The sequence below is a fragment of the Gallus gallus genome, chromosome 2 (assembly GCF_016699485.2).
Source record: "Gallus gallus isolate bGalGal1 chromosome 2, bGalGal1.mat.broiler.GRCg7b, whole genome shotgun sequence".
Taxonomy (NCBI): domain Eukaryota; kingdom Metazoa; phylum Chordata; class Aves; order Galliformes; family Phasianidae; genus Gallus; species Gallus gallus.
In genome coordinates, this window is record NC_052533.1 from 31,009,087 (window position 1) to 31,030,821 (window position 21,735).

General features: G+C 49.5%; 4 protein-coding genes across 4 annotated transcripts; all 4 read left to right on the plus strand.

The window, feature by feature from the left end:
* The first annotated feature begins 225 nt into the window (after window positions 1-225).
* Window positions 226-4,566, plus strand: LOC124418292 (nucleoporin NUP42-like). The gene is made up of 10 exons (XM_046937491.1): window positions 226-522; window positions 923-1,017; window positions 1,345-1,421; window positions 1,613-1,699; window positions 2,193-2,485; window positions 2,681-2,947; window positions 3,348-3,442; window positions 3,770-3,846; window positions 4,038-4,124; window positions 4,555-4,566. Exons 1-10 carry the CDS (start codon window positions 242-244, stop codon window positions 4,564-4,566), a joined length of 1,371 nt encoding a protein of 456 aa, XP_046793447.1. The 5' UTR covers window positions 226-241.
* A 381-nt stretch (window positions 4,567-4,947) lies between these two features.
* Window positions 4,948-7,220, plus strand: LOC124418320 (nucleoporin NUP42-like; the record flags this gene model as incomplete). Its single annotated transcript, XM_046937918.1, has 5 exons — window positions 4,948-5,255; window positions 5,657-5,751; window positions 6,079-6,155; window positions 6,347-6,433; window positions 6,927-7,220. Coding segments are annotated over exons 1-5 (834 nt in total), but the record flags the coding sequence as incomplete, so codon positions are not given.
* A 137-nt stretch (window positions 7,221-7,357) lies between these two features.
* On the plus strand, window positions 7,358-13,265 carry LOC107055896 (nucleoporin-like protein 2). Its single transcript, XM_040695766.1, has 7 exons — window positions 7,358-7,681; window positions 8,082-8,176; window positions 8,504-8,580; window positions 8,772-8,858; window positions 12,093-12,177; window positions 12,311-12,755; window positions 13,220-13,265. Exons 1-7 carry the CDS (start codon window positions 7,362-7,364, stop codon window positions 13,263-13,265), a joined length of 1,155 nt encoding a protein of 384 aa, XP_040551700.1. The 5' UTR covers window positions 7,358-7,361.
* On the plus strand, window positions 9,952-11,921 carry LOC121110123 (nucleoporin NUP42-like). The gene is made up of 5 exons (XM_046934330.1): window positions 9,952-10,274; window positions 10,675-10,769; window positions 11,097-11,173; window positions 11,365-11,468; window positions 11,882-11,921. The coding sequence occupies exons 1-5, from the start codon at window positions 9,955-9,957 to the stop codon at window positions 11,919-11,921; spliced, it is 636 nt and encodes a 211-aa protein (XP_046790286.1). The 5' UTR covers window positions 9,952-9,954.
* Window positions 13,266-21,735: the final 8,470 nt, after the last annotated feature.

Genomic DNA, 21,735 nt, shown 5'->3' on the forward strand with positions numbered 1-21,735 from the left:
GAGAAACAAAAACCTTATCAGGCCAGCCATGTTCCAGCACACGGCAGGAGGTGGAGGAGGAGGAGGAATGGGTGCTTCTACCCAGACAAACACAAACCTTACCCATCCAGCCATGCTCCAGCACACGGCAGGAGCTGGAGGAGGAGGAGGAATGGGTGCTTCTACCCAGACAAACACAAACCTTACCCAGCCAGCCATGTTCCAGCACACGGCAGGAGCTGGAGGAGGCGCTGGAGGAGGAATGGGTACCACTACCCAGACAAACACAAACATTATCCAGCCAGCCGTTTTCCAGCACACAGCAGGAGGTGGAGGAGGATCGGGCGCTCCCGCAGCCGTTACGCAGCCTCCTGTGATTGCAAACAGCACATCGGGTGGCAGCGGTGATGGAGGAGGACTCTCTGGTGCCTCCGGTTTTGGACCAGCGGGCAGCAACGGTGCGGTCCTCTCGCAGAACGCATTCTCTGCGTTAAGCAGTGCACAGCCTGCTGATGGCCAGAGAGATGGACAGCAGAGCCTTCTGTAAGTGATGCCCCTGTCCCCTGGAAAGCGCTTGCAATGGGCTGCTGAAGTGCTTACAGGCGTCCTGTGCTTAATGGCGAGGACGCGATCCGGAGGGTGGAAGCTGGGCCGTGTGGGGAGACCCATAGGAAGCCCTGGGGTTTGGTTTGTCTTCAAGACCTGATGTGATGTTGTTGCGGTTCAAGGATAAGGTGAAATGCTTAGTGGGACATCTGTGTGTCCAGCACAGTGACTGTCGTGTCTTTGACAGATAACGGAATAGTTCAGTTGTTGCCCCTGCGCAGCGCCCTAAGGAATGAATTGGAATGGCTTTGTCTACTTGAGTTGGACTTTGCCTTTGGCAAAGTTTCTGCTTCTGACCGTGTGATTTCTTCTTTTGTTGTTCTGTTCTGTTTTCTAGTGACGTTATTGCGGAAGACATGGCAACGTGGGAATCTTCTGGACAGTGGATGTTTTCGTGTTACTCTCCTGAGACAGGCAAGCCTAATGTTCCAGGTAGGTAACCTGGTTGTTAGCGTTGCTGAGTGCTGCTACTGCTTAGAATGCATTTCTATACTTGTCCACACTGCTTTGCCTCGATGGGACCGTTTGCAAGGTGATGCCCTGCCTTGTGATGCAGCAGGTAGGGGCACTGGGTGATGATGTTCCTTTGGTGTGTTGGCACCTTGGAAGTTCATCCGGGAGTCCTTTTTGTGTCTCCAAGTCGAAGCGGGTTCTCCCAGGTGGTGTAGCGAGGGCAGTTTCTTGTATAGCTCTAGAGGGCAATTTTGTCTTCTGGTTGTATTTCCTTTGGAGCATGTTTGATTGGTTGCCTCCCTGCAGGCTTTGGAGAGTTCTCGGCTGAGGAGGTGCGTCTGGAGTATTATAACTGCAGTGCAAACAACAACACTGGCTACTACGTAAGTATTTGAAACAACTGACCTTCTGTTGATCAAGTGGGGCAAAACCTGACGTGTCCAGCCTGGAATTGTCTTTCAGCTGGTCAGATCACTCTAGTTGCTCGTTTTTCAAAACCAACACAAAACAGAGCAAGACAAAAGCAAAACCAAACACCCTTAGTGAGAGCATGTTTGTGTTTTCCCATGCCTAGATCAACTCTGTCAATCAGTTAGTGCAGCAGTGGAGAAAGAGGCTGCAGGAGCTGAAGGCTTTAAATGGCTCGGGAAAAGCAGCGATGGTAAGTGTTGAGGAAAGGTAAAGCATTTGTGTTCCTGATGTTGCTTTTCCATAAGCCTGGAGTGAAGGTTTTCCTTAGGATTCACATTGAGACAGTGCTCATTAAGCTGCCTTGCTGTCACCAACATTGGTTTCAGTTGTAAAGGCTGTTAATGTAACCACGTCTAAGACGTGATAGCACAGCAGAACAGTTGAGGCCAACACTGAGTGATCAGGGAGATGGCGTAAGTCGATTGAGGTGGCGTCTGCATGAAGTGCATTGAAGTTGCAGTAGCGTGATTGGACCTCTTGCTCAGTTTGGTTGTGAAGGTGAGGAGGTGGGGTTCAGAGTTCAGCACAGCCGATGGTTGTGCAACAGACAGAGAGCAGGCTGAGAAGGGGATGAGAGCTGCATGAGGTTTTGGTCACTCCAATTCCTTTTTGCCCATCAGTCGTCAGATTGATGGTGCTAGGGTGTTTGACAGAGAATAGCCTGAGAGCATTTTGTGTTCCAGCAGAATGGCGGTGGAGGAGGAGGAGGAATGGGTGCTGCCACCCAGAGAAACACAAACCTTATCAGGCCAGCCATGTTCCAACACACGGCAGGAGGAGGAGCAGGAGCAGGAGGAGGAGGAACAGGAGGAGGAATGGGTGCTTCTAGCCAGACAAACACCAACCTTATCCAGCCAGCCATGTTCCAGCACACGGCAGCAGGTGGAGGAGGAGCTGGAGGAGGAATGGGTACCACTACCCAGAGAAACACAAACCTTACCCAGCCAGCCATGTTCCAGCACACGGCAGGAGGTGGAGGAGGAGGAGGAATGGGTGCTTCTACCCAGACAAACACAAACCTTACCCAGCCAGCCATGCTCCAGCACACGGCAGGAGCTGGAGGAGGAGGAGGAATGGGTGCTTCTACCCAGACAAACACAAACCTTACCCAGCCAGCCATGCTCCAGCACACGGCAGGAGCTGGAGGAGGAGGAGGAATGGGTGCTTCTACCCAGACAAACACAAACATTATCCAGCCAGCCGTTTTCCAGCACACGGCAGGAGGTGGAGGAGGATCGGGCACTCCCGCAGCCGTTACGCAGCCTCCTGTGATTGCAAACAGCACATCGGGTGGCAGCGGTGATGGAGGAGGACTCTCTGGTGCCTCCGGTTTTGGACCAGCGGGCAGCAACGGTGCGGTCCTCTCGCAGAACGCATTCTCTGCGTTAAGCAGTGCACAGCCTGCTGATGGCCAGAGAGATGGACAGCAGAGCCTTCTGTAAGTGATGCCCCTGTCCCCTGGAAAGCGCTTGCAATGGGCTGCTGAAGTGCTTACAGGCGTCCTATGCTTAATGGAGAGGATGCGATCCGGAGGGTGGAAGCTGGGCCGTGTGGGGAGACCCATAGGAAGCCCTGGGGTTTGGTTTGTCTTCAAGACCTGATGTGATGTTGTTGCGGTTCGATGATAGGGTGAAATGCTTAGTGGGACATCTGTGTGTCCAGCACAGTGACTGTCGTGTCTTTGACAGATAACGGAATAGTTCAGTTGTTGCCCCTGCGCAGCGCCCTATGGAATGAATTGGAATGGCTTTGTCTACTTGAGTTGGACTTTGCCTTTGGCAAAGTTTCTGCTTCTGACCGTGTGATTTCTTCTTTTGTTGTTCTGTTCTGTTTTCTAGTGACCGTATAGCAAAAGACATGGCAACGTGGGAATCTTCTGGACAGTGGATGTTTTCGTGTTACTCTCCTGAGAAAGGCAAGCCTAATGTTCCAGGTAGGTAACCTGGTTGTTAGCGTTGCTGAGTGCTGCTACTGCTTAGAATGCATTTCTATACTTGTCCACACTGCTTTGCCTCGATGGGACCGTTTGCAAGGTGATGCCTTGCCTTGTGATGCAGCAGGTAGGGGCACTGGGTGATGATGTTCCTTTGGTGTGTTGGCACCTTGGAAGTTCATCCGGGAGTCCTTTTTGTGTCTCCAAGTCGAAGCGGGTTCTCCCAGGTGGTGTAGCGAGGGCAGTTTCTTGTATAGCTCTAGAGGGCAATTTTGTCTTCTGGTTGTATTTCCTTTGGAGCATGTTTGATTGGTTGCCTCCCTGCAGGCTTTGGAGAGTTCTCGGCTGAGGAGGTGCGTCTGGAGTATTATAACTGCAGTGCAAACAACAACACTGGCTACTACGTAAGTATTTGAAACAACTGACCTTCTGTTGATCAAGTGGGGCAAAACCTGACGTGTCCAGCCTGGAATTGTCTTTCAGCTGGTCAGATCACTCTAGTTGCTCGTTTTTCAAAACCAACACAAAACAGAGCAAGACAAAAGCAAAACCAAACACCCTTAGTGAGAGCATGTTTGTGTTTTCCCATGCCTAGATCAACTCTGTCAATCAGTTAGTGCAGCAGTGGAGAAAGAGGCTGCAGGAGCTGAAGGCTTTAAATGGCTCGGGAAAAGCAGCAATGGTAAGTGTTGAGGAAAGGTAAAGCATTTGTGTTCCTGATGTTGCTTTTCCATAAGCCTGGAGTGAAGGTTTTCCTTAGGATTCACATTGAGACAGTGCTCATTAAGCTGCCTTGCTGTCACCAACATTGGTTTCAGTTGTAAAGGCTGTTAATGTAACCACGTCTAAGACGTGATAGCACAGCAGAACAGTTGAGGCCAACACTGAGTGATCAGGGAGATGGCGTAAGTCGATTGAGGTGGCGTCTGCATGAAGTGCATTGAAGTTGCAGTAGCGTGATTGGACCTCTTGCTCAGTTTGGTTGTGAAGGTGAGGAGGTGGGGTTCAGAGTTCAGCACAGCCGATGGTTGTGCAAGAGACAGAGAGCAGGCTGAGAAGGGGATGAGAGCTGCATGAGGTTTTGGTCACTCCAATTCCTTCTTGCCCATCAGTCGTCGGATTGATGGTGCTAGGGTGTTTGACAGAGAATAGCCTGAGAGCATTTTGTGTTCCAGCAGAATGGCGGTGGAGGAGGAGGAGGAATGGGTGCTGCCACCCAGAGAAACACAAACCTTATCAGGCCAGCCATGTTCCAGCACACAGCAGGAGGAGGAACAGGAGGAGGAATGGGTGCTTCTACCCAGACAAACACAAACCTTACCCAGCCAGCCATGCTCCAGCACACGGCAGGAGCTGGAGGAGGAGGAGGAATGGGTGCTTCTACCCAGACAAACCTTACCCAGCCAGCCATGCTCCAGCACACGGCAGGAGCTGGAGGAGGAGGAGGAATGGGTGCTTCTACCCAGACAAACACAAACCTTATCCAGCCAGCCATGTTCCAGCACACGGCAGGAGCTGGAGGAGGAGGAGGAATGGGTGCTTCTACCCAGACAAACACAAACATTATCCAGCCAGCCGTTTTCCAGCACACGGCAGGAGGAGGAGGAGGATCGGGCACTCCCGCAGCCGTTACGCAGCCTCCTGTGATTGCAAATAGCACATCGGGTGGCAGCGGTGATGGAGGAGGACTCTCTGGTGCCTCCGGTTTTGGACCAGCGGGCAACAACGGTGCGGTCCTCTCGCAGAACGCATTCTCTGCGTTAAGCAGTGCACAGCCTGCTGATGGCCAGAGAGATGGACAGCAGAGCCTTCTGTAAGTGATGCCCCTGTCCCCTGGAAAGCGCTTGCAATGGGCTGCTGAAGTGCTTACAGGCGTCCTATGCTTAATGGAGAGGATGCGATCCGGAGGGTGGAAGCTGGGCCGTGTGGGGAGACCCATAGGAAGCCCTGGGGTTTGGTTTGTCTTCAAGACCTGATGTGATGTTGTTGCGGTTCAAGGATAAGGTGAAATGCTTAGTGGGACATCTGTGTGTCCAGCACAGTGACTGTCGTGGCTTTGACAGATAACGGAATAGTTCAGTTGTTGCCCCTGCGCAGCGCCCTATGGAATGAATTGGAATGGCTTTTGTCTACTTGAGTTGGACTTTGCCTTTGGCAAAGTTTCTGCTTCTGACCGTGTGATTTCTTCTTTTGTTGTTCTGTTCTGTTTTCTAGTGACCGTATAGCAAAAGACATGGCAACGTGGGAATCTTCTGGACAGTGGATGTTTTCGTGTTACTCTCCTGAGAAAGGCAAGCCTAATGTTCCAGGTAGGTAACCTGGTTGTTAGCGTTGCTGAGTGCTGCTACTGCTTAGAATGCATTGCTATACTTGTCCACACTGCTTTGCCTCGATGGGACCGTTTGCAAGGTGATGCCCTGCCTTGTGATGCAGCAGGTAGGGGCACTGGGTGATGGTGTTCCTTTGGTGTGTTGGCACCTTGGAAGTTCATCCGGGAGTCCTTTTTGTGTCTCCAAGTCCAAGTGGGTTCTCCCAGGTGGTGTAGCGAGGGCAGTTTCTTGTATAGCTCTAGAGGGCAATTTTGTCTTCTGGTTGTATTTCCTTTGGAGCATGTTTGATTGGTTGCCTCCCTGCAGGCTTTGGAGAGTTCTCGGCTGAGGAGGTGCGTCTGGAGTATTATAACTGCAGTGCAAACAACAACACTGGCTACTACGTAAGTATTTGAAACAACTGACCTTCTGTTGATCAAGTGGGGCAAAACCTGACGTGTCCAGCCTGGAATTGTCTTTCAGCTGGTCAGATCACTCTAGTTGCTCGTTTTTCAAAACCAACACAAAACAGAGCAAGACAAAAGCAAAACCAAACACCCTTAGTGAGAGCATGTTTGTGTTTTCCCATGCCTAGATCAACTCTGTCAATCAGTTAGTGCAGCAGTGGAGAAAGAGGCTGCAGGAGCTGAAGGCTTTAAATGGCTCGGGAAAAGCAGCGATGGTAAGTGTTGAGGAAAGGTAAAGCATTTGTGTTCCTGATGTTGCTTTTCCATAAGCCTGGAGTGAAGGTTTTCCTTAGGATTCACATTGAGACAGTGCTCATTAAGCTGCCTTGCTGTCACCAACATTGGTTTCAGTTGTAAAGGCTGTTAATGTAACCACGTCTAAGACGTGATAGCACAGCAGAACAGTTGAGGCCAACACTGAGTGATCAGGGAGATGGCGTAAGTCGATTGAGGTGGCGTCTGCATGAAGTGCATTGAAGTTGCAGTAGCGTGATTGGACCTCTTGCTCAGTTTGGTTGTGAAGGTGAGGAGGTGGGGTTCAGAGTTCAGCACAGCCGATGGTTGTGCAACAGACAGAGAGCAGGCTGAGAAGGGGATGAGAGCTGCATGAGGTTTTGGTCACTCCAATTCCTTTTTGCCCATCAGTCGTCGGATTGATGGTGCTAGGGTGTTTGACAGAGAATAGCCTGAGAGCATTTTGTGTTCCAGCAGAATGGCGGTGGAGGAGGAGGAGGAATGGGTGCTGCCACCCAGAGAAACACAAACCTTATCAGGCCAGCCATGTTCCAACACACGGCAGGAGGAGGAGCAGGAGCAGGAGGAGGAGGAACAGGAGGAGGAATGGGTGCTTCTAGCCAGACAAACACCAACCTTATCCAGCCAGCCATGTTCCAGCACACGGCAGCAGGTGGAGGAGGAGCTGGAGGAGGAATGGGTACCACTACCCAGAGAAACAAAAACCTTATCAGGCCAGCCATGTTCCAGCACACGGCAGGAGGTGGAGGAGGAGGAGGAATGGGTGCTTCTACCCAGACAAACACCAACCTTACCCAGCCAGCCATGCTCCAGCACACGGCAGGAGCTGGAGGAGGAGGAGGAATGGGTGCTTCTACCCAGACAAACACAAACCTTACCCAGCCAGCCATGCTCCAGCACACGGCAGGAGCTGGAGGAGGAGGAGGAATGGGTGCTTCTACCCAGACAAACACAAACATTATCCAGCCAGCCGTTTTCCAGCACACAGCAGGAGGTGGAGGAGGATCGGGCACTCCCGCAGCCGTTACGCAGCCTCCTGTGATTGCAAACAGCACATCGGGTGGCAGCGGTGATGGAGGAGGACTCTCTGGTGCCTCCGGTTTTGGACCAGCGGGCAACAACGGTGCGGTCCTCTCGCAGAACGCATTCTCTGCGTTAAGCAGTGCACAGCCTGCTGATGGCCAGAGAGATGGACAGCAGAGCCTTCTGTAAGTGATGCCCCTGTCCCCTGGAAAGCGCTTGCAATGGGCTGCTGAAGTGCTTACAGGCGTCCTGTGCTTAATGGAGAGGATGCGATCCGGAGGGTGGAAGCTGGGCCGTGTGGGGAGACCCATAGGAAGCCCTGGGGTTTGGTTTCTCTTCAAGACCTGATGTGATGTTGTTGCGGTTCAAGGATAAGGTGAAATGCTTAGTGGGACATCTGTGTGTCCAGCACAGTGACTGTCGTGTCTTTGACAGATAACGTAATAGTTCAGTTGTTGCCCCTGCGCAGCGCCCTATGGGATGAATTGGAATGGCTTTGTCTACTTGAGTTGGACTTTGCCTTTGGCAAAGTTTCTGCTTCTGACCGTGTGATTTCTTCTTTTGTTGTTCTGTTCTGTTTTCTAGTGACGTTATTGCGGAAGACATGGCAACGTGGGAATCTTCTGGACAGTGGATGTTTTCGTGTTACTCTCCTGAGAAAGGCAAGCCTAATGTTCCAGGTAGGTAACCTGGTTGTTAGCGTTGCTGAGTGCTGCTACTGCTTAGAATGCATTGCTATACTTGTCCACACTGCTTTGCCTCGATGGGACCGTTTGCAAGGTGATGCCCTGCCTTGTGATGCAGCAGGTAGGGGCACTGGGTGATGGTGTTCCTTTGGTGTGTTGGCACCTTGGAAGTTCATCCGGGAGTCCTTTTTGTGTCTCCAAGTCCAAGTGGGTTCTCCCAGGTGGTGTAGCGAGGGCAGTTTCTTGTATAGCTCTAGAGGGCAATTTTGTCTTCTGGTTGTATTTCCTTTGGAGCATGTTTGATTGGTTGCCTCCCTGCAGGCTTTGGAGAGTTCTCGGCTGAGGAGGTGCGTCTGGAGTATTATAACTGCAGTGCAAACAACAACACTGGCTACTACGTAAGTATTTGAAACAACTGACCTTCTGTTGATCAAGTGGGGCAAAACCTGACGTGTCCAGCCTGGAATTGTCTTTCAGCTGGTCAGATCACTCTAGTTGCTCGTTTTTCAAAACCAACACAAAACAGAGCAAGACAAAAGCAAAACCAAACACCCTTAGTGAGAGCATGTTTGTGTTTTCCCATGCCTAGATCAACTCTGTCAATCAGTTAGTGCAGCAGTGGAGAAAGAGGCTGCAGGAGCTGAAGGCTTTAAATGGCTCGGGAAAAGCAGCGATGGTAAGTGTTGAGGAAAGGTAAAGCATTTGTGTTCCTGATGTTGCTTTTCCATAAGCCTGGAGTGAAGGTTTTCCTTAGGATTCACATTGAGACAGTGCTCATTAAGCTGCCTTGCTGTCACCAACATTGGTTTCAGTTGTAAAGGCTGTTAATGTAACCACGTCTAAGACGTGATAGCACAGCAGAACAGTTGAGGCCAACACTGAGTGATCAGGGAGATGGCGTAAGTCGATTGAGGTGGCGTCTGCATGAAGTGCATTGAAGTTGCAGTAGCGTGATTGGACCTCTTGCTCAGTTTGGTTGTGAAGGTGAGGAGGTGGGGTTCAGAGTTCAGCACAGGCGATGGTTGTGCAAGAGACAGAGAGCAGGCTGAGAAGGGGATGAGAGCTGCATGAGGTTTTGGTCACTCCAATTCCTTTTTGCCCATCAGTCGTCAGATTGATGGTGCTAGGGTGTTTGACAGAGAATAGCCTGAGAGCATTTTGTGTTCCAGCAGAATGGCGGTGGAGGAGGAGGAGGAATGGGTGCTGCCACCCAGAGAAACACAAACCTTATCAGGCCAGCCATGTTCCAACACACGGCAGGAGGAGGAGCAGGAGCAGGAGGAGGAGGAACAGGAGGAGGAATGGGTGCTTCTAGCCAGACAAACACCAACCTTATCCAGCCAGCCATGTTCCAGCACACGGCAGCAGGTGGAGGAGGAGCTGGAGGAGGAATGGGTACCACTACCCAGAGAAACAAAAACCTTATCAGGCCAGCCATGTTCCAGCACACGGCAGGAGGTGGAGGAGGAGGAGGAATGGGTGCTTCTACCCAGACAAACACAAACCTTACCCAGCCAGCCATGCTCCAGCACACGGCAGGAGCTGGAGGAGGAGGAGGAATGGGTGCTTCTACCCAGACAAACACAAACCTTACCCAGCCAGCCATGCTCCAGCACACGGCAGGAGCTGGAGGAGGAGGAGGAATGGGTGCTTCTACCCAGACAAACACAAACCTTACCCAGCCAGCCATGCTCCAGCACACGGCAGGAGCTGGAGGAGGAGGAGGAATGGGTGCTTCTACCCAGACAAACACAAACCTTACCCAGCCAGCCATGCTCCAGCACACGGCAGGAGCTGGAGGAGGAGGAGGAATGGGTGCTTCTACCCAGACAAACACAAACATTATCCAGCCAGCCGTTTTCCAGCACACAGCAGGAGGTGGAGGAGGATCGGGCACTCCCGCAGCCGTTACGCAGCCTCCTGTGATTGCAAACAGCACATCGGGTGGCAGCGGTGATGGAGGAGGACTCTCTGGTGCCTCCGGTTTTGGACCAGCGGGCAACAACGGTGCGGTCCTCTCGCAGAACGCATTCTCTGCGTTAAGCAGTGCACAGCCTGCTGATGGCCAGAGAGATGGACAGCAGAGCCTTCTGTAAGTGATGCCCCTGTCCCCTGGAAAGCGCTTGCAATGGGCTGCTGAAGTGCTTACAGGCGTCCTGTGCTTAATGGAGAGGATGCGATCCGGAGGGTGGAAGCTGGGCCGTGTGGGGAGACCCATAGGAAGCCCTGGGGTTTGGTTTCTCTTCAAGACCTGATGTGATGTTGTTGCGGTTCAAGGATAAGGTGAAATGCTTAGTGGGACATCTGTGTGTCCAGCACAGTGACTGTCGTGTCTTTGACAGATAACGGAATAGTTCAGTTGTTGCCCCTGCGCAGCGCCCTATGGGATGAATTGGAATGGCTTTGTCTACTTGAGTTGGACTTTGCCTTTGGCAAAGTTTCTGCTTCTGACCGTGTGATTTCTTCTTTTGTTGTTCTGTTCTGTTTTCTAGTGACGTTATTGCGGAAGACATGGCAACGTGGGAATCTTCTGGACAGTGGATGTTTTCGTGTTACTCTCCTGAGACAGGCAAGCCTAATGTTCCAGGTAGGTAACCTGGTTGTTAGCGTTGCTGAGTGCTGCTACTGCTTAGAATGCATTTCTATACTTGTCCACACTGCTTTGCCTCGATGGGACCGTTTGCAAGGTGATGCCTTGCCTTGTGATGCAGCAGGTAGGGGCACTGGGTGATGGTGTTCCTTTGGTGTGTTGGCACCTTGGAAGTTCATCCGGGAGTCCTTTTTGTGTCTCCAAGTCGAAGCGGGTTCTCCCAGGTGGTGTAGCGAGGGCAGTTTCTTGTATAGCTCTAGAGGGCAATTTTGTCTTCTGGTTGTATTTCCTTTGGAGCATGTTTGATTGGTTGCCTCCCTGCAGGCTTTGGAGAGTTCTCGGCTGAGGAGGTGCGTCTGGAGTATTATAACTGCAGTGCAAACAACAACACTGGCTACTACGTAAGTATTTGAAACAACTGACCTTCTGTTGATCAAGTGGGGCAAAACCTGACGTGTCCAGCCTGGAATTGTCTTTCAGCTGGTCAGATCACTCTAGTTGCTCGTTTTTCAAAACCAACACAAAACAGAGCAAGACAAAAGCAAAACCAAACACCCTTAGTGAGAGCATGTTTGTGTTTTCCCATGCCTAGATCAACTCTGTCAATCAGTTAGTGCAGCAGTGGAGAAAGAGGCTGCAGGAGCTGAAGGCTTTAAATGGCTCGGGAAAAGCAGCAATGGTAAGTGTTGAGGAAAGGTAAAGCATTTGTGTTCCTGATGTTGCTTTTCCATAAGCCTGGAGTGAAGGTTTTCCTTAGGATTCACATTGAGACAGTGCTCATTAAGCTGCCTTGCTGTCACCAACATTGGTTTCAGTTGTAAAGGCTGTTAATGTAACCACGTCTAAGACGTGATAGCACAGCAGAACAGTTGAGGCCAACACTGAGTGATCAGGGAGATGGCGTAAGTCGATTGAGGTGGCGTCTGCATGAAGTGCATTGAAGTTGCAGTAGCGTGATTGGACCTCTTGCTCAGTTTGGTTGTGAAGGTGAGGAGGTGGGGTTCAGAGTTCAGCACAGCCGATGGTTGTGCAACAGACAGAGAGCAGGCTGAGAAGGGGATGAGAGCTGCATGAGGTTTAGGTCATTCCAATTCCTTTTTGCCCATCAGTCGTCAGATTGATGGTGCTAGGGTGTTTGACAGAGAATAGCCTGAGAGCATTTTTGTATAGCTGCAATTGCTGGTGGTCAGTGTCCAATTATGTTTCTCGGGGTTAGGTTAAATTGGGTGGCACACGCATGTTTTTGCTTTAAGAGTGGATTGAAAGAGACTTGCCCGTGTTGGCATGTGGTTTTCATGGACGTATTTGGAATTTTTTCAGCAATCTCCGACCAAGAATGCAGTCACTCAACCTCTGCCTTCCCTTGGCTTCGCAGGACAGCAAGCCCCAAGCACTGGGTTCCCAGGTAAGCTTCTGCATAAAGAGCCAGCACTTAAACAGGCGTTGCTAAGTTTTGTTCAGCAGGATTGAAGTGCAGCAGCGTTGCAGTATCACAGGTGTGCCCATTCTGACCGTTCTTATCCATTTCATAATTGCAGGCTTTCCTGTGAGCAGCAGCAGCGGTGCTGCCAGTTTCTCCTTTAAGGCCAATCCCAGTGTCCCACCTGGAAACGCTGCGGCTGTTGGGAGCTCTGCTGCTGCCTCCAATCCTCCTACGCTTGGGGTGACGTCCTCGCCCAGCGTTCCCAATCCTGTTGGCTCTGGCAATTCTTCAGCCCCATCTGCAGCCCCCTCGTCACTTAACGCTCCTGGAGCAACCGGTGGTTGTGGAACTTCTGGGCTTTCCGGCTCTGGAAGTTCTGCTGCTGCAAACTCTTCAAGCACCGCTCTGCTCCCTGGAAGTTCTGCTGCTGCAAACTCTTCAAGCACCGCTCCTCTCCCTGGGAGTTCTGCTGCTGCAAACTCTTCAAGCACCGCTCTGCTCCCTGGGAGTTCTGCTGCTGCAAACTCTTCAAGCACTGCTCCTCTCCCTGGGAGTTCTGCTGCTGCAAACTCTTCAAGCACTGCTCTGCTCCCTGGGAGTTCTGCTGCTGCAAACTCTTCATGCACCGCTCTGCTCCCTGGAAGTTCTGCTGCTGCAAACTCTTCATGCACCGCTCTGCTCCCTGGAAGTTCTGCTGCTGCAAACTCTTCAAGCACCGCTCTGCTCCCTGGAAGTTCTGCTGCTGCAAACTCTTCAAGCACCGCTCCTCTCCCTGGGAGTTCTGCTGCTGCAAACTCTTCAAGCACTGCTCCTCTCCCTGGGAGTTCTGCTGCTGCAAACTCTTCAAGCACTGCTCCTCTCCCTGGGAGTTCTGCTGCTGCAAAGTCTTCAAGCACCGCTCCGCTGCCAGTTTCTGCAATTCCCAGTGCAGCGACAGGAACTTCCCAGTCAGGTGCAAGCAGTGCTTCGGCTGCACAGACTGCCGGTGCCTCTGGACATAACGTAACGTCCGCGCCTTCTGCAGTCCGAGACGGTATCAGACCAGAGCGGTTATATACACCAAGGAGTGAATTAACAGCTGAAGAGTTGCGGCAGTTTGCAGCCAAAAGGTTCACGCTAGGAAAGATACCTCTGAAACCACCACCCGCAGACATGTTACATGGTTCGGACTCGAGTTTATTCTGAAGTTATATGTCTTAGTTGTTGTTTTGTGACACTTTCAATAAACAATGTTGTGTTGGAGCCAGGAGTTGGAATGCTTTCTTCTGACTTAACTTTTCCTTGAATCTCTTCAGTCTTTGCAGCGATGAGCTCACAGGTGTAAACGTTTCAGCAGTGTATTTTCTCAGGCTTTATTCCTTTTTTTGAGTGGGGCTTTTAAATCCCAGTAAGTTAGTGAAAGTAAAATGACGTAGTAAAGGGTCCTTTTGTATTTCCCTCTGTGAACCTGGGGGAAAGACCTTTTGTGAAACGTAGGAATGCTTTGGTGCGGTCTTCAGAGCCTAGTGTGAGTGAAGTGCTAGAGAGAGCTGCATGCGGGGCACAACTGCTTGCTGTCGGACCGCCTTGGCTTTGGCTTCATGTCAAGAGGGCTTGTGCAACTTCTGACAGCTGTGGTTGGGCGTGGAGCTCTCCTGTGTTGCCTGTACCTTCCGTGACTGTGGGACCCCTTCCCTGGACGATGCATTTTAACTTCTGTTGGTTGTTGTGCCCGAGGTCATAATGCACGCATCAGCGTACTGCAGCTGGTGAGGGACAGTGCTGAAAGTGTTCCTCCTTGCTAACAAACCTGTGCTTTGTTACTTTGACACCTCTTGGATACAACCTTTCAAGCAACTGTAAGACCACCCCCCTCATTTATGTGGCTTGGTACACTTTAGTTGTCTAGTTCTCAAATCTTGGTGGGGGCATATATTAGTGATACCTATACTGAGCGGATGCTGTTAAGGTACGTATTTGGCCAAGGTGCTATAAAGCAGGGGTCAGACATTTTCCAAAGGAGATACTAGAGTTGGGTGGAGAGAATATTTGTTTGTTCTGGACCAGGTTCTCCTGTTGGTGTTTCACAATCACGTAACCTCTTATGCCTCTTACGACACCTCTTTATGGGAAATAAAACAATCATTCTAGGAGATAATTCCTGCAATTGGGTGTTTCTTCCACGCTTGAAGAAACCTACAGCCTTAGAACTTCCCTATGGATGCATGGATTCCTACCAGAAGGCCATAGCACGCTGGATGACGCCTTGTGTCACGGCCTTATGATTTTTGTTACCTGCGTTCCACATCATAACTTCCCGTGAAGCACTGGGAGTTAAAGAGTGAACGCCCCACTTCCACGGACTGCCGATTTTCCGACTACCTGGCTCTGCGGAGAGCAGAACTACACAGCCCAGAGGACTTTGCGTTCAGAGGGGAAGATAAAGCCGGCAAGTCATGGCCCTCTTTCTCTCGCTGCCTGGCAGCGTGTGGGTGTGCTCCCCAGCCATTCCGTCTTCAGTTCAGAGAAAGGCCTTCGGTTTCGGACACTCTCCCGTTTTATTACATGGATTAGCCTCCATTCCAGTTATCGTGTATTATATTGTGTCATCTTGCATTCCGATGTCATATCTAGTAAATTCACTTTCCTCCGCGTGTCGTTGCCGCTGTTCTGTATTTAGGCCCAGCTCCCAGCTCCCTGCCCGTCCCCCTTTCCCTTTCCCTTTCCCTTTCCCTTTTTGGGCCGTTTTGTGGGCCTTTGTGGGCCTGCTGTTCCCCTGTCACGGACACAGGTAGACCCAGATAACTCCGTGACACCTTGCTGAAACAGCACCAGCAGAGACTAACTTTCCATACACGCTCTGTCTCTGATTCCTGTGGAGAGCAGCCAAAATCTCTTCTCAGTTTTGCTAATTCAGTGGCTGAGAAGGGAATCTGTTGGTGCTTGCTGAAACACCTTGCTGAAACAGCACCAGCACATCTGAAATGGGGGATGACAGAGTGCGGTAGGCACTCTGCGGGCTTCATAGAAACCAAGGATCCTCCGTTTTTGCATCCGGCATCAATGGACCAGAAGCTTGCATATATTTTGCTACAGAAGAGGGTTGCTTGTACGGAACTTTTTTGGTGAGTGCTCGGTAGCTGAAGCAACGCATCTGTGTTCAGCTGACGTTGCCAGCGATCCAACCCACAAACAAAACACCGCCACGTTGGCTTGGAGATGCGTTTACTTCTTATTCACTGTGTTTTTCCAAGCAGGGCTGCTGGAGCAGTCCGGAGACTTGTTCCAATTACTCCAGTACTTCCCTTTCTTCGAAATAGCAGCACCTGCGAGTCGCTGGTCGTCCAGCGGCGCGGTCCGAGCAACGCATTGGAAGAATGATTGGGAGTTCGGTTTCCGAGAGCTCGCGGCTTAATCCTCCGGCAGCGGCAGCGGCAGCGGAGAGCGGCTGCGTGCGGGAGGAGCTCCCTCTGCTGCACGAGCAGGGGAAGCGACCCGGCGTGAAACAGCCGGGATTCGCTCCGCCCTCGTTCCTCCCTCTGACGCCGGCAGCAGTGGGAAGTCTGGAAACGTGAGCTGTTAACACGGAGATCAAGGAGAGCCCCGGAAAGCGTTGGAATTTGGTCTTCGCAGTTAGCGTTGCGGTAGCCGGGTGCTCTGCGCTTTGGCTGCGTGCAGCTGGAAGAGGCGAGGTAGCCTGACTCCGGCAGAAGGGGCACTGCACTTCATCAGCTGAGCAGAGGTAAGCCTCAGGCAATCAAGCTCAGGGTGTGGACGCGAAGGAACGAGCGAAACGCAGATAGGTGAGGGACGGAGCTTTGACAGACGTCTGCAGAGAGACGGCAAAGCGTAGAGTTGTAGGGTGCTGTCAGCAGAAGAACTTGCGGTTGTTTTGATCAGGAAAATGGAGGCTGAGATACAGGAATCTCATTCGCTGAGCCGTTCGGGACTGCTGCGTTTCGGTGTGCTGCTGTAGAGCAGCTTGGCAAGCAGAACTTCAGAGAGCAGCCAAAGTGATGGACAACTGGAAGCAAGGCTTTCTTGGGAGCAGAGGAGCGGAGAAATGAGCGGCGAAAGCAAAGTCTGTGTGATGGGATGGCTGTCCTGGTGGGCGTGTGCTCTCAGGAGAGGGGAGATGGGATTTTTAAAGCACCTGGGCTGGTAAGCCTGCATAGTGAAGTCCTTCCTCAGAGGTGTCTTAGGCAGCACATCTGCCCCCCGGGAAGCCCGATTAATCTCCTGCTAAGGTCTGTCCAGGCCAAAAGTAAAACGTGGGAAAGAAACTCCTCCCTGTAGGACGAGCAGCACAAGTCCTCAGAGACCAGAGACTCAGCACAAGCAGATCTGAGCCCAGAGCTTTGAGGCAAAACACAAGAGCAGCTCTTGCGAAGGGTGACAAGAGTGCAAAGCGGAGCGCTGAGAGCACCTGCCAGCTCTGCTGGGAAAGACTGAGGGCTCTGGCTGTGAACGGGACACCTCTCCCCATTCACTTGATTGAGGTAGATGAGCTCTCTAACTTTGCAAGCAAATGCACTCCTCCTCAGCTCTGAAACTCTCACACACAATTGCTTGGTTTCCCTGATAAGAACAGCCAAGCAGAAGAACAAAGAGTAGTTATCAGCAGCGCAGCCCAAGGCCGTATTCTTACAGCAGCAGCCACAGTGCTGTTGCAAGTTTTCAGTCTGTTCTGCACAAGAAGGCTAGGCACTCCTACCGCACGCTGTCATGCGACAGGCTGCTTGGTGGGGCTTCCCCTCCTGCAAGATGGTAAGAACAGCTCTTACGACAGCGGGAGAAGAGCAAGAACAGCAAGGCTGAAATGCCAACAGGCTGATGAACATTTTTTCCCCGTGTTACGCAGACTGCTTTGTCTTCTGTGCTCCCCTGCACAGGCAGGGAGTGGGATATGCTCCTACCAGATCACATGAGAGACTTGAGAACAAGTTTTGCATCTTGCATCTTCCAGCAGGAGGATCTGTTACGTTGCTAAATGCAGAGCAGTCAGCTGGAAAGCGAACTGATGGACTTAAAGCAGCTGTAGCAATCGTATCCTGATCCTGTAACGTTCTCCTGTATGAATCATTCAAGCAACACTGACGTGTGAGCGTGTGTAAAATCGTGTCACATCACTTTGAGGGGAGACTGGCGAGGTGCAGGTCTGACTTCAGATACTTCAGCCTTTCTGTCCAGCCAGTGCTGTTGCATTTGTCTCAGCCTGACAGGCAGCAGCAGAAGTCGGGGCTCTGATGCATTTCTGCATTAAGGCACCCCTTGTTTGTCGTCACATGAGATGCTGATGTTGTAGCTTACTTCTGCAAGTGTGGGCTTCTCGCTGATATGTAGGTTTCTCTTGGATTAGCTATGATGATGAAATAATGCCAAAGTCATATTAAACTGAAAGAGTAGCAATTTGTAACTGATATATATGTATATGTATATATAAAAATAAAGCTTTAAGAATGCAGAACAAAGCCTGGCTCTGGATGACTGATGACACAGCGGTACTTGTTGCTTTATACCTAGGGCAGGAATGTCCTTCCAGTGTCTGTCCCACTAGTGTCCTTTCAAGACATGGGATTGAAACATGTCATGTGAATGTACGATAATTCTTGCAAAACAATTACCCTTAGCATTCAATCATCTTCCGTAATCACCGGTCAGCTTCTCCTGCCCGTTCTTCCCTACCTTTGCCCGTACTTCTCGAGCCCTACATAGGAAAGCCAGAGACACGAAAGCAAGAAAGAAACGGTCACAAACTGAGGGAGTCCTATAGAATAACTAAAAAGCACATGAGAACAGTGTGTATGTCTTCAAATCCGTTTGTAGGTGCGGGGCTCTTGCTACGTTTGACTTCAACAATGTCACAATGCTGTTTGCTCCCTGCATTTCCCTACAAGTGCATTTCTAATTGATTTGCCCGTCCTCAGCACCCGTATGATGTTCTCATTTGTTACCAGAACAGTCATAAGAGGCAAAATGTTACTCAGTGAGAAATGAGTAACAGGGTGTCTTGGTGTCTCTATCTTAGCAAATGATGATTTTTCTGTTTTTAATACTGCACAGCACCATTCACAAACCAGTTTGTATTTCTGAGAAGTATTCTCTATCACAGTAATAGTAGAAACTGATACTTGGGAATGTAGCAAAAAAAACCAAAAAACAAAAACAAACAAAAAAAAATCCCAGCAACTGAAAGGTCAGGTTATTTCTAAATCATTTTACATTGTTCTTCGTTCATAAGAATATATCCTGTTGTGTTCATCTCCCTACTCTCACTGCAACTGCAGCGTAAAAAACCACTGTGAGTTTTTAGAGCACTGAAAGTACTTTCCATTTTCCTCCTCTTCATTTACACTTCTGGATGGATTTCATTATAACATGGTGTAAAACACGGGCATCACAGTCATAATCATGCACTTTCACAGCAATTATCTGCTTCACAACTGGCAGAGGTTTGTGCCTTGATGAGTCATTGTGAGTATATTTCAGTGTTGAACTGAGCTGGATGGCACCATAAACTGATTAGAAGCATCTGTAGGGCTCTTTTTTCCTCTCCTCTCCTCTCTTCTCATTTTTTTTTTTAATTTTTATTTTTCTCTAAAACAAGAAAGTCTGCAGACTGCCAACATAGCTTTATTTACATGTTCAGTTTTCTCAGCTGATGGGGCTCTGTCCTTCGAGAAGTGGGACGCAGGCGATTGCCTCCCAAAAAGGGAACTTGTGTAGTCTTTAGCAGCGTTCCCTCAAGAGACTGCAGGGAATGGCAGGCAGTTTATACCTGCACATACCTGGTTAACTAAAAGGAGATCATCTCATTTTTGTGTGCTGGCTTGGCCAAAGATCAGGGTCATTCTTCAAATCCCTTTTATTTTTCTTGAAGTTCCTGTGAGAAGCGTTTAACAATTCTTGTACTTGTGTTGAGATGGAAGGGTGATAGCATGAGAACATGCCAGCTCTGTCACAATCTAGACATGCAGGTACACGTGATTTGATCACACCCTGTCATCTGACAAGCCTTCAGGTAACAGAGATCTGTATCTCTTGGACAAGTTTTAATAACTGAGGAACTAAAGCTGTAAAATACCCACCCACTTCTTTGTAAGATTAAGCCCCAAATCCCTCTGAATGTGTTTCTTTGCTGGAAGAATATTTAGGATATATTTTAAATATTTCCGCTTTTACAGATGCACGATTCAGTTCAGCTGTTTTAACTGTGAAGCTGCTTCTCAAGAGACCAAGAATAATAATGCAAATTCTACAAAGTTAATTTAAGATCCAGTGATGATCAGCCAGCTTCCAGCAAGTCTTCAGCATTTCAGAGGAACTCCCACTGTAAATGGTGAAGTTGGCTGAGGCTGTGACACAGATCAGTACTTCAGTTGCTTCAGCCTTCACTTCTAACTAACTTCTACTGCTTTTCCTTGGCCTCTTTATTCCTCTCCTTACTCTTTTTACATCACTGTTCTTCCTAGTCCTTTCTTATATGGCTTCCTCCTCTTCTCTTTTCTCGCTAATGAGTTGGCTGCAGCCACCGCATAAATGGATCCAAAAGTTTTCTGTGTCAGCCCTTCAGGAATGTTTAGTCTAAGGCCCAGGAGCTGAGGAGGGAGAATGTGAAGGACCAGATCCTCATTGCACAGCCACCATTTAACAATTAACCACCAGCCCTGGTGGTTTTGGATTCCTCTAACCACACACCCGATCCTCAGTGCCCCTGAAGTCTATTTACAACGTGTTCAATAATTTTCACCAGCTGGCTTTTATTGAGAGTGTCACTCAATATTTATGTAACATTTTCATGTATCAAATAACACGGCAAAAAAAATCTCTGTCTTAACCAACTTTATTATTTTTAGGCTGATAAATTTTTGGTTTTAATTACTAGGCGTTTGTTGTCAGCAGTTTTTCCCCCGAAGGTTCTCAAAAACCCCATTGGGAAGCAGTGCTCAAACCTCCTTTCTCCCCATCAGGCTTTGGATCAGGCCATCCATGCTGAAACGTGGTCTTTGAAGGTCACTTTTCACTTCAAGAATCAACAACCTGGAAACAAAGGAGTGCAATTAACGCTAATGTTCCTCGTGGTTTAAAAAAAGTAATTGTGAATGGCTTTGAAACCTGACAGTTCAACTGGGAATGGAGTTGATTTAATAACAAGAGAGCAACAATCACATGAGGACGCTGCAATCATATGATTTTTTTGCATAGTCAGACGCAGCTCTAACTTTGATTTATGCTTCTCTCCTTTCTGCGAGATAATGAGGGCTTAGTCCCAACAAGCCTGGCATCCCCAAGGCTATTGGCTTCACCCCTTTCCCTGGCAGACGGGAGGCTGCTGAAGCATGGAGCCTACATATGCAGGATGCACTTAGCTGTTCACACGGCCTGGGATCCTTCTCTTGGTGCTGTTGGGAATGCAGGAAAAAAGAAGGACATCCAGCTCTCCTCTCCCTGTATCCAGCTTCACACACATAGGCCATGACTTACTGCTTCCTCAAGCCCCCCGACCATGGTGAGTTAGAGGACAGAGGGGTGCAGAGAAGATGTGAGAAAAAATGAAAGATGCCAAGAACAAATTAAAGCTAAAACTAATCAATAATCACAGTTATAAAATTCCCTCTCGTTGAGCAATCTCTTCATTTTGTTTACAGTACCTTGGCTTACAGACTTCCACCTGCCCTACCCAGACAAAAAATCGTTTACTGTTGCCCAACTTGTTGATTTCTCGTTAACCGCTGTCTCCCCTGACAGTGCTCTACTTTGGGATCACTGAGACCACTCCTGAGGTCCATACTTGATTCTACACCATAGCTCACCAAAGCTTCTTCTTTGCTGAAAACAAAAGCAAGGAACTTCATCAGGCTGGCAGGACTGCGAAATAATTTAGTTATTGCACTGCCTACAGAAGACCACCTGTGTCTGGTGAAGGAAGCTGAAGCTGAATGTGAACCAGAAAGCGCAGTGTTTGCCAGTGTTACCCTTTTCTTCAGGTACTGATTACATTTCCTTATTAGGCTGGGCAGTAAGATCTATTTTTCTTTCATCTCTACATATCACACACTACAGTGAAGTACTTGTTAGTGTGTAGATCAACTTGTGACCTAGATATTGACTGGCTATCGCAGCATAGTCTGTGATCATACCTCTAAGTGTCGTATCACACAACTGTGGTAGTAAGGTACGTGCATGTACCCACTAAACGAACATTTAAATAATGTCTGCCTTCAGGATCAACTCTGATCACGAGCCAAGTCCAGGGAAGTGCTAGAATCAGCCAGTTTTCATTTAGTTTATGGTTGTTGCTCCGCGTGTGGGAAGAGAAACATGTTAAAAGTAGAGACCAGTTCATCAAATGTGATGAGCTGTTGCAGTAACACTAGCAGATCAGGCTAGGACGAGAGTTAATCTGCATTTCTGGAAGTAAATGGTCCTAATTTAAAAACAAATTAGGTATAAAAATTGATCAGAGTGCAAAACCAATATAAAAATGCCTGCAAGGTGAATGGTGTGGTTCTAAACAGGTCTCACAGAAATCCCAGGGAATGCTGAAAGCAAAGGGAGTGA